The following is a 14,612-nucleotide window of genomic DNA, read 5'->3' on the forward strand; positions in this document are numbered from 1 at the left end:
TGGCATTAACTTCCAAACCCTTTGCCTAAGTTGCTGACCTATATGTGGGTTTACATCTTTATATACAGCAAATGCATTAAAACTTTTTATAATGACTCCATGAATGACACATTGCTGCCCTGTAACTCCGTAGCTGTCCCAGAAGTTACATAGATGTGTCTGATTATAGCTCAGCCTTTCAAAAGTAATAAAATGAAGTGGCATTTTATGTAACTCAATGGGTTACAGTAGGAAGCTGTTAGCAGTAGAGGATTAAAATAAAATTGTTCTTGGTATTTAAAAAGTGATGAAATGAGGAGAAAAATAAATCCACCCCCAAATGCTGAAAATCACTCCTTACAAGTTTGGCATCTGCCAAGATTCTGCTTGGGAAAAAAACCTGGGCTCCTTCCCTCAGAGGGTCCTCCCACACTCTGAGGCATAAAGCCCAAGGGTAGTGTTCACTGTCCACAGACACACACAGACTGTACACAGGTGCACCCAGCAGCCTCATTATTAAATCCCACTTTTCCCACGGGGCTTTTTTAAAACTTTCTAAAAGATATCACTTATATAAATCCTCATATTCTGTGCATTTTCTGTGATGAGACTTAAATGCAGGGGAGCAGATCTGACACATTTCAGCATATTTCCATCTTTAGAGGTAAGCAAGTAAACATAGGTCATTAGTGTGTGACATTGTCTATACATTAGTGTTTATTAATCAAGTGATTGGCTGAATCAAATTTTTCAGCAGTGGTCAAAGTATTGTAAGTTGAATGAAAATATTGATAATGAGGAATACATCCAGCTGGAGAGAAACATATAGAAAGGAATAAGTCCTGAGTTTTAGATTATTCACTTGTATTACTTTAAAATATCATCCCAACATATTGTTAGTTGCCATGATTTTCTTTTAATTTCTATGACATGACTGCCACTGTAAATAAATGAGATTGCACAACTTCCAGGTCATTCACTGAATATGACATTGAGTAAATGACAAAAGGGAAAGGTATATTCCGCAAAATGTGTTGCCCTGATGAGATGGAGTTAGACTTGCACATTTATTTCCAACATTTTGGCTAGGTGTGTACCTGTCTCAAGTACTTAAAAAAACACAAGATTATTTTCCAGAGTTCCACTGTGTAATTTTTGCCATTAAACACTAAAAAGGAAAAATAAAAGTCAACCATTCACTATTAAAAGACTTTAATTATTTGGAACACTAACATAAAAAATGTTTACTTGAAAACGTTTCTTTCCATTTTAGTCCATCTTCAAACCTGTTACACTATATTTCACTGACTAGTATCACAAATTATACTGACAAATTTCCTCAAAGTTGCAAAAGATAGAGCTACAGTAAACTGTTTCACAAGTTATTTAGAAAAAAACATATTAGAAATTATTCTTTCCCTCTTCTTCTATGATGAAGCAGAAACTTAGCATTAAAGTAACAAGAACAGTCATTATAGTGCTAAGTATATTTGACATATTTAACCTCACAAATAAATAAATATGTACAAGGGAGGTTACAGTATGTCAACTACAAAACAGAAAGCTTTACATTGTAGAATTGAGAGCATTCAAGAGCAGCTAAGTGACACAGACAGTTTAAGATTACTACATGGTAGTAAAAAAAGAGAAAAAAATTTTAATTCAGCAAAAATACAGGTAGATGTACATTAAACTGATAGGTTACAGCTCAGCTTCATTCAGGATACTGTGGGTTTTTTCCTATTTATATATTTTTCATCTGTTATGTTTTATTGATTCCTCATTTTTTCAGGAATGTTTGGTTTTCCTTCTCTTCACTTTTGAACATCTTAGTCAGGTAGAAGTCTCACAGTAAGCTGCTATTTGAACACTATTACCTACAGTAGTTAAGCAAGTGGGGATATAAAATATAAGTTCAGTAAATGCTTGTACATAATCTCTCTGTAAATTATTTCCATTATTAAAGACATCTGACAACACTCCTCCCTGTTACTAATTACAGTTTGAGTGAATGGGGCTGACTTCCATTCATACACCACAAATGTATTTGCAGTTATGAGACTGAGGTTTTGCTCAGGTCCATGAAGTGACAGCGGTGTTCCTGGGTGGGATCCATCGGGACATCCTCCTCCCACCAGGTGTTTGCAGCCAGGGGAATGTGCTGTTTGTGTGGTCACAGCATTAAATGATCTCTGCACACAGAAGCACGTGCAAAGAGCAGAGAAAGCACAAACCCACATCCCTAATCACTGAGCATCCACCTGCTTGGCAACCGAAAAATCAGCACAACTTTATGCGCTCTGAATTCAAATAATTAAATACGTGGCTAAAAATATTTTGGTTAAAAAAAGGGATAATTTTAAAAATTAAAACCTCCATTAGGAGACATTCTCCTCTGAATGCAGTACTTGAAAAAACCTTATATGTTTCAGCACGTGCCTTCAGAAACATGTGCAGCTACAACTTTTATAAAGCTTGTCATGGGGTGAAACACAGTTCATGAGGAGAGATGCCCTTTTGGCACTCAAGGTCACTTGCTAATATGTCACACATTTATAGAGAGTAAAACAAGTGAGCATTTTATGCTCTTGTCTGTTCTCTGCACACACACCCCCACACCCCTCAGTGTCATTATGGACACAGTATAGCAATGTGAAATTCCTTAATATTGCCTGAACATTTAAACTCTGTGCATCCAACAACCTCAGTCATGTCATCCAACAGGGCAACAAAGGGATACTGATAATGTTATGTGCCCAGAAAGATGCTGTTTATTTATTTTTGATAAACACGTTCCAGGTTATCCTAATGTTGCAATGCCATCTGATGGAGGTGTCTACACATACAGTATATGTGAATACAGAGACTGAGAAACTCATGAGTTTACAAAGAATTCATCTTGCATTTAAATACTTAGACCTAAATTTTAGCACCGTCTGTAGTTTTTAGATTGTCTCTGGTATACGCTGTCATATTTACTGTGTGTATTATAAAAATATGTGTAGAGAGAGTTCTAGGTATATATTTATATATCTATATATAGTTGAATGCCTTTTTGTTATTTTGTTTTGTGAAAAAAGAACATTAAACACAGACTTGAGATGGAAGACACTGCATTTCATACATACCAATCAATAAATGCTGAAACACAACTCTGTGTAAACTGTTTTCCTATGTATATGGATACAAATTTGTCTGCATTTTACAGCATATGCTGTTTTGGTGAGTAAGGTTTGCATGATCAGGTATATTTAGGGTGGTAGGGTTTTATTCATTTATGAATAAAGAGCACTAGACATTTCAAGAAGCAAGACTCTAACAAGTGCCATAGGGAAAATCCATATTTTTCAAAAAAAAAAGACCATCAGAAAACTGCTCAATAAAAGCTTGCCTGTACTGCATGACATGTCTGTTCTTTTCTCCAGGAGTCAAGACTTGCTTCTGTTTGGATTATATTATTTAAAGTTAGGCTTGTGGCTCTTCAGTCTTAAAAGATTATAATTAGCTGTCCAGGCATCATGCTGGCTGGCACACATTTAAAAACAGCTCAATACCATGGTAAAAACCTGTCGTTTTCCACAACAGTAAAAACTTAAAAAAATCAGTCCTTAAGTGGAAGCTGTTTGCAGGAGAACACTATAAACTGGGAAAAAATAACTGAGCAGGTCACATTTTATGACATTCAATATTCTCAATTCCAGTAAGACATTTTGTATTCCTTTGATTTAAAAAACCAGCAAATCAGAAACCCAGTTAGAACTTTGTGCTGCGACTAAATGTGTCGGACATGATGATATTTTTATAGAAGCTCTCGGAGTGAGGATTGCAGTATCCTTTGACTTTGTCAATAACCTGGTGGACAGGGATGATTGATGTCTGTTCTCCATCCTCTTGGGCAAATTTTGAAGATGGCTTGTCAAGAAAAACATTCTCTAAGAGGAGGAAAAAGCAACAAGAAGTAGTTAGGGTCTCTTAATCAAATTCACAGTTTAAAAGATGTGTCACTCCCACATTGATATGCCTTCAACTGCCACTACTGCTGAACTAAATTACTGCCCTAAAATAAGTTTTTGGCTTGAGATTGCTTCTTCTAAATTCTTTTGAGATGTCTGGTTTTGTGGGCAGACGTTTCAGGTCTCTCTTGAAATTATCCCTCTATTATTTCGCCTAAAGTGTTACTGACTCCTATGACCTTTTAACATATTAATTTACTGCTCATGCTCTGAATCTTACAAACTAAAAATATTTTGATAGCACTGGATCTCCATAAATGGCATCTCCACATAATAAAGTACTGTATAATGACTGTGAACAGATTTAATTATTTCAACAGTGGATGCTTTGAGCTATGCACCAGAAATAATATAATCTGTGCTGAATGTAGCAGAAGATGTCTTTCATCCTAAAGCAGATAACCAGAGCCAAAACTTTGTGATTGCTTAGTCTCAACTTGTTTTTCCATAATGTGCAGACCGAAAACTGAAAGGAGGCCTCCCTTCAGAGTCCATGAGCTAGAGGTCAAGGGTGAAGCTGAAGAGGTAAAGAAGCAAGGCAATTCCCAGCCAGACTGGGAGAGTCTGCTTCAGCGGCTCACATTACTGCTGTTCAGAGAATGGTCAGTAGGTAGAGCTAACGTAGTGAGAAATGAGAAGGAGAGAGCTTGTCTCATTTTCTCAAGCATGCTGTCCTAACCGAGCTCTCTTTCTTATCTCTCCTACTGCAGTGAAGTTGGAATAAATTCCCTGAACCTGGGGCACCCTGGGAAGAAAGGTCTTCTACAAGTGATATTTTTGATGGCTGTTTACAAGACCTCCGTGAAGTCATCTCCTAAAATTCCCTGTTAAAGGATCATTTAAGAATTAATCATACTACTTGAACCATGATTTCATAAAAAACTTTTCTTAGAAATAAACCAACTAGAAATAAAAAGAAAAGTAACCCATCCCTGGAAAAGTCGCGATACCAAGCCATAAAAGAGCACAAAGTGTTGCGAAGGAGAAATGGATTGCAGACAGAGAAATCAAAACAGTTTCACTCATTAAAACAGAAACAGGCATGTTGAGGCTTATCAGAATGATTTTTCAAAGCAGCAAGAATGTTCATGAATTGCAGTGAGTAACTCCATGTCCAATGGCAAATTTCTGAGTACTGAGAGCCTTTCAAATGTATGCATTTATTAACCAATGGCTTCACATCTAAGTACAGGGTCAAAATAATGTATCCCTGAACTGTGAGCTGTATGACCAAATTCTCTGCAGAGATCATCTTACGTTCTAGTTCACCGAAGTGTTACAGAGGATATTTAAGTACTTTCTACAAGTAGTTTGGTTTGGGTTTGTAGACAGCTGGGGCACAAGATGCCATAGTGACCTCTTTTGTTCACCCATGAGGGTCCATCCAATATTTGTGTTGGTGCATTCTGTATTCAAGCAGCAGTTCGTAGGTCGGCTTTCAGGCATATATAATTCATCATTAGGAGTAATTTTGGGTGCTAATGGATATAAAAATCTCAATGTCTAGAAGACTAATCCAGTAATGGCCATAGACCAAATATAAATATATTAAATTTTCCGTAATAACTTTGATAAATACTAAAGAATCTTCTGAAACCAAATCAGATTGCTTTTGCTTTTTAATGTATGCTTAGTGTATGGGTAATTTCAGGATAATCTCCTTTCCCCATACTACTGCTCACAGGCATTAATTTCAGGACATGAATGTCTGTTTTCTAAAATGGTATCCTCTAAATGCTGTGTGCCCCATGCACAGTGCTGACACCCAGAGTTTGAAACATGCTTGTCCTTTGATTCAGCATCAGTGGTGCAAGATGTAATAGAAATAAGCAGCATTTCTGATTAGCAAAATCCTCTGCGTCAATGAGGACATCATGCAAGAAGCATCCCTCCACCCTGTTCCAACCATGCATTCAACAAAAGCAATTCTCACTTTACCTGCAATTCTCCACCACTGATGAGGAAAGGGCCTTAGAAGACATTATCTACACCACAAACACATGAATGCTTGTGTCAATTCCAGGGAGCACATTATTACCATATCAACAAGACTTGCCAAGACATGCAGCTATGGCATTCTTTGCCTGCAATTTCGCTAAGTTGGCAAACTGAGAAGTTCAGCTGTATTAACAATCAGAACCTGCATATTATTTTTTATTACCTTTATTATTTTTACACATGAGAAGATATGTCAGTATTTAAAAACCTAATGTTATCAAAAATTCCCATGGAGTATCACAATAAGATGTGTATTTTGGAGAACAAAGTGAAATGTATTAAAATTCCAAAAAATAAAAAGAAAACTGTCGTATTCTCTCAATGTCCAAAACCCCTTCCTATTAAAAACTGTGATTGCATTAAGAACTGCAATCCTTTTAAGAATAATTTATTCATTGGATTAAGCTAATAATTTTTGAAAAATATATATAAGCAATTTTCTTTTAACTTTACTACTTCTTATCTGGAACAGTTTCTTTGTTTTACTTCAAGGACACCTTGCAAAAACTCCAGCACTTAGTCTTCTTAATTGATAGCCACATATTAAAGATGTTGTTTGTGGAAGACTGCTGACAGAAATGTTCCTGCAGGGAAGAGATGAATAAACAGGGCAGCTGGGTGCACTGCACACCGAACCTGACCTGGCGGCAGGGACAGGCAGCCCAGGGATGCAGGCACCAGCCTTGTGCTCCCAGTGCAGTTGTGAACAGCAGTCCTGAGAGCAAGCTCAGGTGCTATCAGTCATCAGGAATTTCTAAGATACTTCTCATTTTTACTGTATTCAAAGCAGACGTACTTCCTGTAGGTTCTCAATAAACAATAAAGTTTTAAACCCTTAAAATGCCTGATGCACAATCCCTCATGCTAAGGGATGCACTGAATCTTGGTCAGTGAGAAAACAACAGTGTAATTAATTAAAAAAAAAAAAGGAGTGTTTGTGTCTAACTGAAGCAGGTAATGATCATCAATTAAAATAATAGAAGGTATTTCCTGGACACTGTGCCATGCATTAAGAAAGGTGAGTGTCCCATCATAAATGAGACATTGGGGGCTTAACAAAAATAATTAATACTTAAGAAACAACATAACTTTCCTTCTAGCAAAATCAGCTATTTCATATTTAAACATTTTTTTCTGATAAATATTTTAAAACAAGTAAACACACCTTTGAGTTAAATATGTGCACAGATTTTATTTCCACTATATTTATAAAAGATTATTGTATAATAATGCTATGTGACTTTACACAGGACAAAAACATGCAGTCACAAAAACAGAGTAACTATATAAGTGAACTTCTGAACTATATAAGTGAATTTCTGAAATATTATCTCAGACACAACCAAACTTGCAAATCATTCCAGCTGCTCTCTTTCTTTGCTCCCTTAAAGTCTTCTTAAAATTAGCACGTTTTCACGGTATGAGTGGAATACAGATGATGCCTTTTATTACATATACCATTGATATCTAAATAAATAAGCAGTAGATATGGCTATTTGTAGAAGGGCAAGACAATGCATACTCTGGGAACACAGTATCCATTTCCGAGTAGGCTCCATTTGTCGTTTTACCCATAAATGTTTTACAGTTAGATGAAAGGAGTTTAACCAAGACAATCAGCTGTGGACTTGGACTCTGAAGACTTGATTCCTATTTCCAGCTGTACTGCCAGCTTTCATGTTACCTTGGGTGAAGAACGTCATCTCTCTGTGCTTTGGCTACCCTGTGTTTACAATAGATAATAAGCAAAATTTGCTTTCATCAAGCCTATTTCATTTAGTATGGGAACATATGGAGGTCAGATCTATATATTGGATGTACTGCATGTTAAATAATGGTTCTTATTAAACAGTAACATATATTTAAAAAATACTGGCACTGTACGACTTGATGACATTTTCTCTCTTTAACCTTGGGGTAGAAATGCTTGCTGTGCCTTTAACACAAACCTGTGTGCTCACAGATGCACTGGGTTGCAATGCAAGAACTCACCTGTATGGCTGTTTCGTTTGCAATATGTATTCGTCGTAGATTTTGATTTGGATGTTAGGTAGGTTGAATTGGAGCCGATGGAACTAGAGGATAAGGATTTCCCAAGATTATCGGAACTCTTCTTTATAATATTGGTTGCTGTTTTGCTCCAATCTAAAAATGATTGAGAAATTTTACATAAATATCTACCGTAATAAATGCCTAATTTATTCAATTATGATTATTTCAAATATCTGATGCATTTCTTAGTATTGCCTATAACAAAGACCCCATCCTTTTCCTGTTAGGTATCCTCTTTGGTTCTTAAGAATGATAAAAGTACTTCAACTTGATTTACTCTACTAAAACAGTTGAAATTAGTGGCTCTAACATTCTAACAGTAGTTTGTCTGGACAGCAGAACTGCAAGTATGACCTGGCTTTCCAGAATGCAGAAGAGCAGAGAAGGTCTGTACCGGTATAGGGATACCAAACTTTCCTGACCTGAAGTGCAAAATCTAAAGGTAATAGGATCATTTACAAGGATCTTATTATCTGAGGGTTTGATCTGCATCTGCTGCTACGGAAGACACTACATACTAACAACTAGCTTGTTGTTCAGCATATTGGTGCACAATTTACATAATAAAGTTTATTCAGTAGTTCACATTTAAAGAATTTTGTCCAAACCATTAACACAATAGGCTCCTATGCTGGAACAACTTCTAAAATTAAATTAAATAGCTAATACCAATAAACTGACTGAAGAAAACTAATACTTAAAAACTCCCCACAAATGTCCCAATATCAGTAGAATAAAAGTATCTAACTACTTTTGTACCATACAATTTGAGGTAAGTGCAGGCAGTTTCACAATTTAGTTATCTTGTTGTTATTCACTGTACTTCAATGAAATTCACAAAATGGAAGAGAAGTCCAAGCCAAAGACATGTGGGCCAGTTTATTCTTGATTTAAATCAAGACAAATACTTTATAGTAAATTATTGCTAGAGTGTTTAGATATGCAAGCACACATTTGACTTCTATTTCACTGTTCTGCTTGAAAACAGTGTCAGGTTCATGGAAAGTACAACCAGCCCATGGAGATAAACTGGTTTATGCCAGACACATTGACATCACATTAACTATACTACTGAAATATTCAAATCCTTCATGTTTTTATTTCTACCGTATTCATACTCACAAGCTGCCCAACAGCAGCACTAAAAAAAAAAAAAAAAAAAAAAGGGAATGATTTGATCCATCTTTGTTTTTCAGTTCAGGAGTTACAGGATAAATCACATGGAAACTGAACATATGAAACAATGTGGATGTCTGATCAGAATGAATATGATTTTCCTAGTTTGTATTAACCCTTTGAAATAATGAATGAAGTTTTCTTGCTACAAAATGAAAGCTTACTATAGACAGCAATGAGCTTATGTCACCTTACACCAGCTGTAGATTTGAACATTGGTCATTGAACAGAACCATATGAGAAAGAATTATATGGTCCAAATCACCACATCTGACAGCATAGGAAGAGCCAATTGCCTGAACAAAGCAGTTTCATGCCATCCAAGATGGCCAAAGGTGCAGGAAACTATAAGTATAGTGGCCCAAAAAGGTGCAGGAAACTATAAGTATAGTGGCCCAAGCATTGGACTTTCCTTGTGTTCAAACCAACATCTCTCCTTTCACTCTGACTGTTGCAGATGAAGTTGAACTTCATTTCTAGAACCTAACCAGGCTTCTGTTAAAAGAATTTTCTACATTTCTGAGTCTCTAATAGTCTCTGAATTCAATGACAAAGGACAGAACAGATTTAAAAGGCAAAAATAAAAACAAATGAAATCATAATATTTCTATGTAACTTTTTAGAATTGCTCCTACATCAGCTTAACAGTCCACACAATTCAAATTAAACATTTTATTATAGGAGAAAATGAGTATTCCTGGGTTTGGAATGACAAAAGTTTGAATCTCTGTATTATTATATTTCTTAATTTATTTTTAGGGTTTGATGGGCCTTCCAAAACCATCACCCACATCTCTGGTTTACCTTGCATTATATTAAAATAACATAGCAAGATGTTTGCTTAGACTTTTATTGACAACTGCAGCACCTAAGGAGGGGAGATGTGAACTGCCTTTACCTGAATTGTCTGCCAGTCGGAATCTGCCACAACAGAGATGTCTCCTCCACTGTTTCTGCACATTTTCTTTCATAGCACAATGGAATACAAATATAAACAAACCTGTGACAAAAGCAAATAAACACCAAATGAAGCATGTATTTATAAACAGATTAATTGAAATTTGTAATCAAAAGACTATGAAGTACAAACACAAGAAAATTATCTTAGTATTTTGTTATTGGTGTTCATGCATCATTTAAAAGGTATGGAAATTAACTAGTTTTCCCATCCTCTAGTTGTAAGTATCTGGGATATCAGAATACTGAGATTAGGATGCCTTTTATTGGCATTGTTGATTTAGCTCAGTGTTCATATTTTTCTTTCTTTTTTTTTTTGCTTAGAGGAAAATGATTGAAAGGTCTTTTCTTTGAAGCAAATGACTACTCTGTACCCAAAGGATTGCAAGAGAGAGACCACAAAATAAATACCAACATTATTATATTAGCAAGGAGATATTCTATCTCCTGGATATGGTTCTGTATGTATAGAACTGTGGGCTGTATACTTTTAAAACCAGACATCTTGTAAATGGCACTTAGGGTCCCAATGTAGTGGGTTGAGTGCTGGCCAAATGCTGAAAAAGCACACTTGGATTTATGTGCATCACATGCATATACTTGAATGATTATGAAAATGGTAGGAATATGCTCACAAGTTCTTATTAGGAGTCCAGCTACTCACTCCCAAAGAAAACTAACAGATTTTCATACTCAATTGTAATAAACATGCTTAAGAGTGTTTTTGTGGAGTTGATTTTTCTCAATGAGTTTTAGAGTTTTTATTTTCAAGACAGGAGATAAGCATCCTATCATGTGATCAGGTAGGTCTTAACAGGGCATATGATATGTTTTCATCACCTACAGATTTACTTTGGAGCTAAATATAGTAGTTGGAAATGCTCCTTAAACTTCTCAGGCTGGCACTGGCTGTGGAATCTTTTGTTCTTCTGTGGCTTAGCCTATTTCTTGTTTTACTTGTACTGTCTGTCAGAGAGCCAACCTGAGGCTGAACACCTGACAGCAAAGTGCTATTGCAAGATCCCTCATGATTTTATCTTAGATGTGAATAAATGCTACATAATGTGGGCAAACATGGCCAAGTGGCTTCCTCCAAAACCATTCCTCTATGATGATCATGACTAGTTCTGTATACTAATGTCTACTATGTTTTAGTTCTCAGAACACAATGGCAGGTCATAGCTTGGATTATAATGTTTTGGAGAATCAAATTATCTTCTCTCCTCCAAACTACAGAGGCCTAATTTTGCAGTAATGCATGTCATTGAACTGGACTTGTATTTGCTTATCAGGCCTGGCCGAGACCTCTGGAATCAGTTAACTTCAGGTAGGGGTTGGGTCACGAGACACAATCTTTCCAAAGTTTTTCAAGAGCTGATGGGGAAAAAAGGAAAAGCACATTTTAAAAAAGGTACGACCTAATGCATCTCAAATGTAACCTCTCTTGGATTATGGTTACTGTATTTGCATTTGGCAAAATATTTTTCTATCTGATTTGTTTAAAGCACAGAGCAAGTCCAATGCAACCACTATCAGCTCTTATAGGGCTGGAGATATGAAGTTGTTTGTGGCCCAGAGTTCTTCTTAAGGCTTTTACACAGTTTACAAACTTAGTAAATAGATGCTTAATTAAATTGCAGTGAATGTTCTGAATATTTAAAAAGAAAATGCATATTCCATAGTAATGCAAAACAAATGTACTGCATTAAGTACTTTGCCTTTGCCCTGTCTGGGCTTGGTCTCCAGAATTTTTTTCTCTGTATTTCATTATTCATTAAGTTTACAATGTGCTTTTAGTAGTACAGCTTTGGTTTTGGTTCCCAGAGACAAATCAGATCCTAGGCTTGGTTCTAACTTGGCTCTGACTTGAAAGTATTTGGCTTGCCCAGGCATATATATATAAAATGAGCAGCCAAAAAAGAAATGTTCCCATATTTTTTACTCTGAGTGTCAAGGAGAGAGTGTCAAGAATTTCCTTTGTAGATGAAACAGCAAAGTACAGTAACACTAACAGTTGCTGCAATTTGCTTTTTCATTGCCAGTGCACAGAAAACTGCTGCTGGAGGCTGCTGGTATGGCTTGAAATACTCATGCTGCTTTCAAAAACATGAGAGAGAACAGATGTATTTACCAACATTTCCATAATTAAGCTGCTAATACTGATGAAAGACTTGCCATATTGAAATGCTTTTTGCTGCTAGGGAATGCTTTCTGATACTGATTTGTCCCATTCCATCCCCTTACTGCTACATGAACACTCACCAGTTATATAGGATTTTAAACATCCTCGTCCTTTAGCTTTGCCTAGCTCTTTCTGACACAGCAATAAGTACCTTCAGAGAGATTTTTATCTTGTATTGCTTGATCTGACGTGCTTGAGCATAGACTGCATCATCATTGCTACCATAATCCATGAAAATCTCATCACTCTTCTTTTTCAGTTTCATCTTCTGACTTAACTGCGTTCCAAATATTCATCTTCCATTAAATAGTGCCCACTTAGGCAGTGTTGGTCAGCCTTGTATGCACTCTGCACATACTAGCTTAATTGATTGCACTGGAAATTCTGGTTACAGAGAGCTTGTTCAATTTGACCCTTGGCAAGGTTTTCAGAATTTAAGTATTTTTTCATGTTCTTCCCATATTTCTGATCTCTCTAGGCCTGTCTGAATGTCTAACACAGACACAATGCTGTAAATACTTCATTATGCTGCTAGGGGAGTATCAGAATGTGTCCTTTGGAAAAAACAGTCTCTAGTAAAAACACCACATCCAAATTTTTTTTGTCATTTTGCTTAGCATTTTAGGTTGAAACTGACCCAAACAAAAACCGACAACATGATTCTCTTTCCATGAAAGCTCAATAAATCTTTCAGCACAGTAAATACATCTCAACTGTATCAGATGATATCTGCACAGGGTGATATTAAGTACTTTTTCCGTAAAGAGAAGATATTTTGCTGACCCTAAGAAAATTTCATTTTTATCTCAATGTTTGTGCTGCATAACACATGTTCCTTCAATGACATTATTGAGTTTGTTTTTTGGGTTTTTTCTGGGTTTCTCCCCGCCCCTGGCAAGTCTAGTTTTATGCCAATATGTGTGTGGCATAACACATGCACTTCCAATGACCTCGGGGTTTTCTCTTCATTGCATATTTAGTTGTTCTTTATAGGTGGATAGGGCAAGCACTGGTAGAGAATTTTATGGCAATTGAGACATATGCAAATTTTAGCTGTGAGTTGAATTTTTATAAACATCAGCTATATCATTCTGTAATTTATAACCACGTGATTACAACTGACAGCATTTTTCAGAAAGACAAGCTATGTTGGAAAAGTAAAATATTGAAAACTTGAGTAAGGGAAAGAAAAATAAGCTGACTGTAACAGTCATTGGAGTTTTCTTAAGCAAAGAATATCCCATATGTCTCTGCTATCTCTCCACACTGAGACAGGACTGAATTTTATTTTATGAGTTTCTCATGCCTTAATAAAATATTTATGAGTTTCACAGATTACCCACAAGAAATAAAGTAAGGAAAAAGGCTTCCTATATTTGTTATAATCAGTGAAAGGAAATGCTGAAGGTCATATAGCACGTATCTCAACAGAGAGCACTGCAGACTGTTAGCTAGGGAGAGCTCTATTTATAACACAGCTCATTTTATGGAAAAAGACATTGAAACCATAATTAATTTACATAAGATATTAAAACCACCTGTAGCTGGTGTTATTATTCCACATAAGGGGAAACTAATGATGGTTAAATATCAAAGGAAAACCTGGAGAGCCTGGATATGAGTTCCCTGGTCCAATCACTGGGCATAGTACGCCCCAGAACAGTAACAGATCAAACACTATTTGTTCACAGAACAAAAATGCAGCTTACCTTGCAATGAATTGAAAATTGAGAAGAGGTACAGGAAAGCAAGAGTTAAGGGACCCCAGGCAAAAAAGGCAAAGCCCCATGTCATGCCCAGGAGGAAGGTCAGGCTGACCACGCTGCGGAGGTTCCTCAGGATCTCTTCCTTCAGGCTCCGGTTGGTTCTTTTCCCATTCCTCCCGCAGATTTGCACCATCACCACAATGAACATGGCAACATTCATTAGAAACATGATTCCAAAGTAGCCAGCACAAGTCACGTAAAAGACAACTTCGTTCTTGATCCAGCAGCTGTAAAAAAAAAAAAAAAAAAAAAAAAAAAAAAAAAAAAAGGATCATTTTTGGTTAATGGAAACTATCCTTCCATTAAATATACAACTAAAGGAAAATGAGCCAATTTCTGATACCACTGATGCAGAAATAGAGCATAAAATGAAACATATGCCCATTTTCTGTTTGGAAACAGGATGAAGCCCAGAGGCATCCTAAGTGACTATGGCCTATAGTATTAAAATATGAGAAATCTGAGGGTTGTATCACATTTTAGTTAAAA

General features: G+C 36.2%; 1 protein-coding gene across 3 annotated transcripts in view; it reads right to left on the reverse strand.

The window, feature by feature from the left end:
- Positions 1–1,211: 1,211 nt before the first annotated feature.
- Positions 1,212–14,612, reverse strand: part of ADGRG6 (adhesion G protein-coupled receptor G6) — a 110,647-nt gene continuing 97,246 nt past the window's right edge. The window contains exons 21-25 of one of the 3 annotated variants that reach the window (XM_084201914.1): positions 14,067–14,350; positions 10,117–10,218; positions 7,983–8,135; positions 5,931–5,977; positions 3,796–3,911 (exon numbers count right to left, since the gene is read on the reverse strand). In XM_084201914.1, the coding sequence (XP_084058040.1) occupies positions 5,964–5,977; positions 7,983–8,135; positions 10,117–10,218; positions 14,067–14,350 (553 nt within the window). In that variant the 3' untranslated portion in view covers positions 3,796–3,911; positions 5,931–5,963. Of the gene's footprint in view, positions 3,912–5,930; positions 5,978–7,210; positions 7,714–7,982; positions 8,136–10,116; positions 10,219–14,066; positions 14,351–14,612 lie in introns of those variants that run through there. The other 2 variants (XM_084201913.1, XM_084201915.1) reach the window with 2 other exon arrangements.

The sequence above is a fragment of the Fringilla coelebs genome (genome assembly GCF_963513975.1).
Source record: "Fringilla coelebs genome assembly, chromosome: 3".
Lineage (NCBI taxonomy): Eukaryota > Metazoa > Chordata > Aves > Passeriformes > Fringillidae > Fringilla > Fringilla coelebs.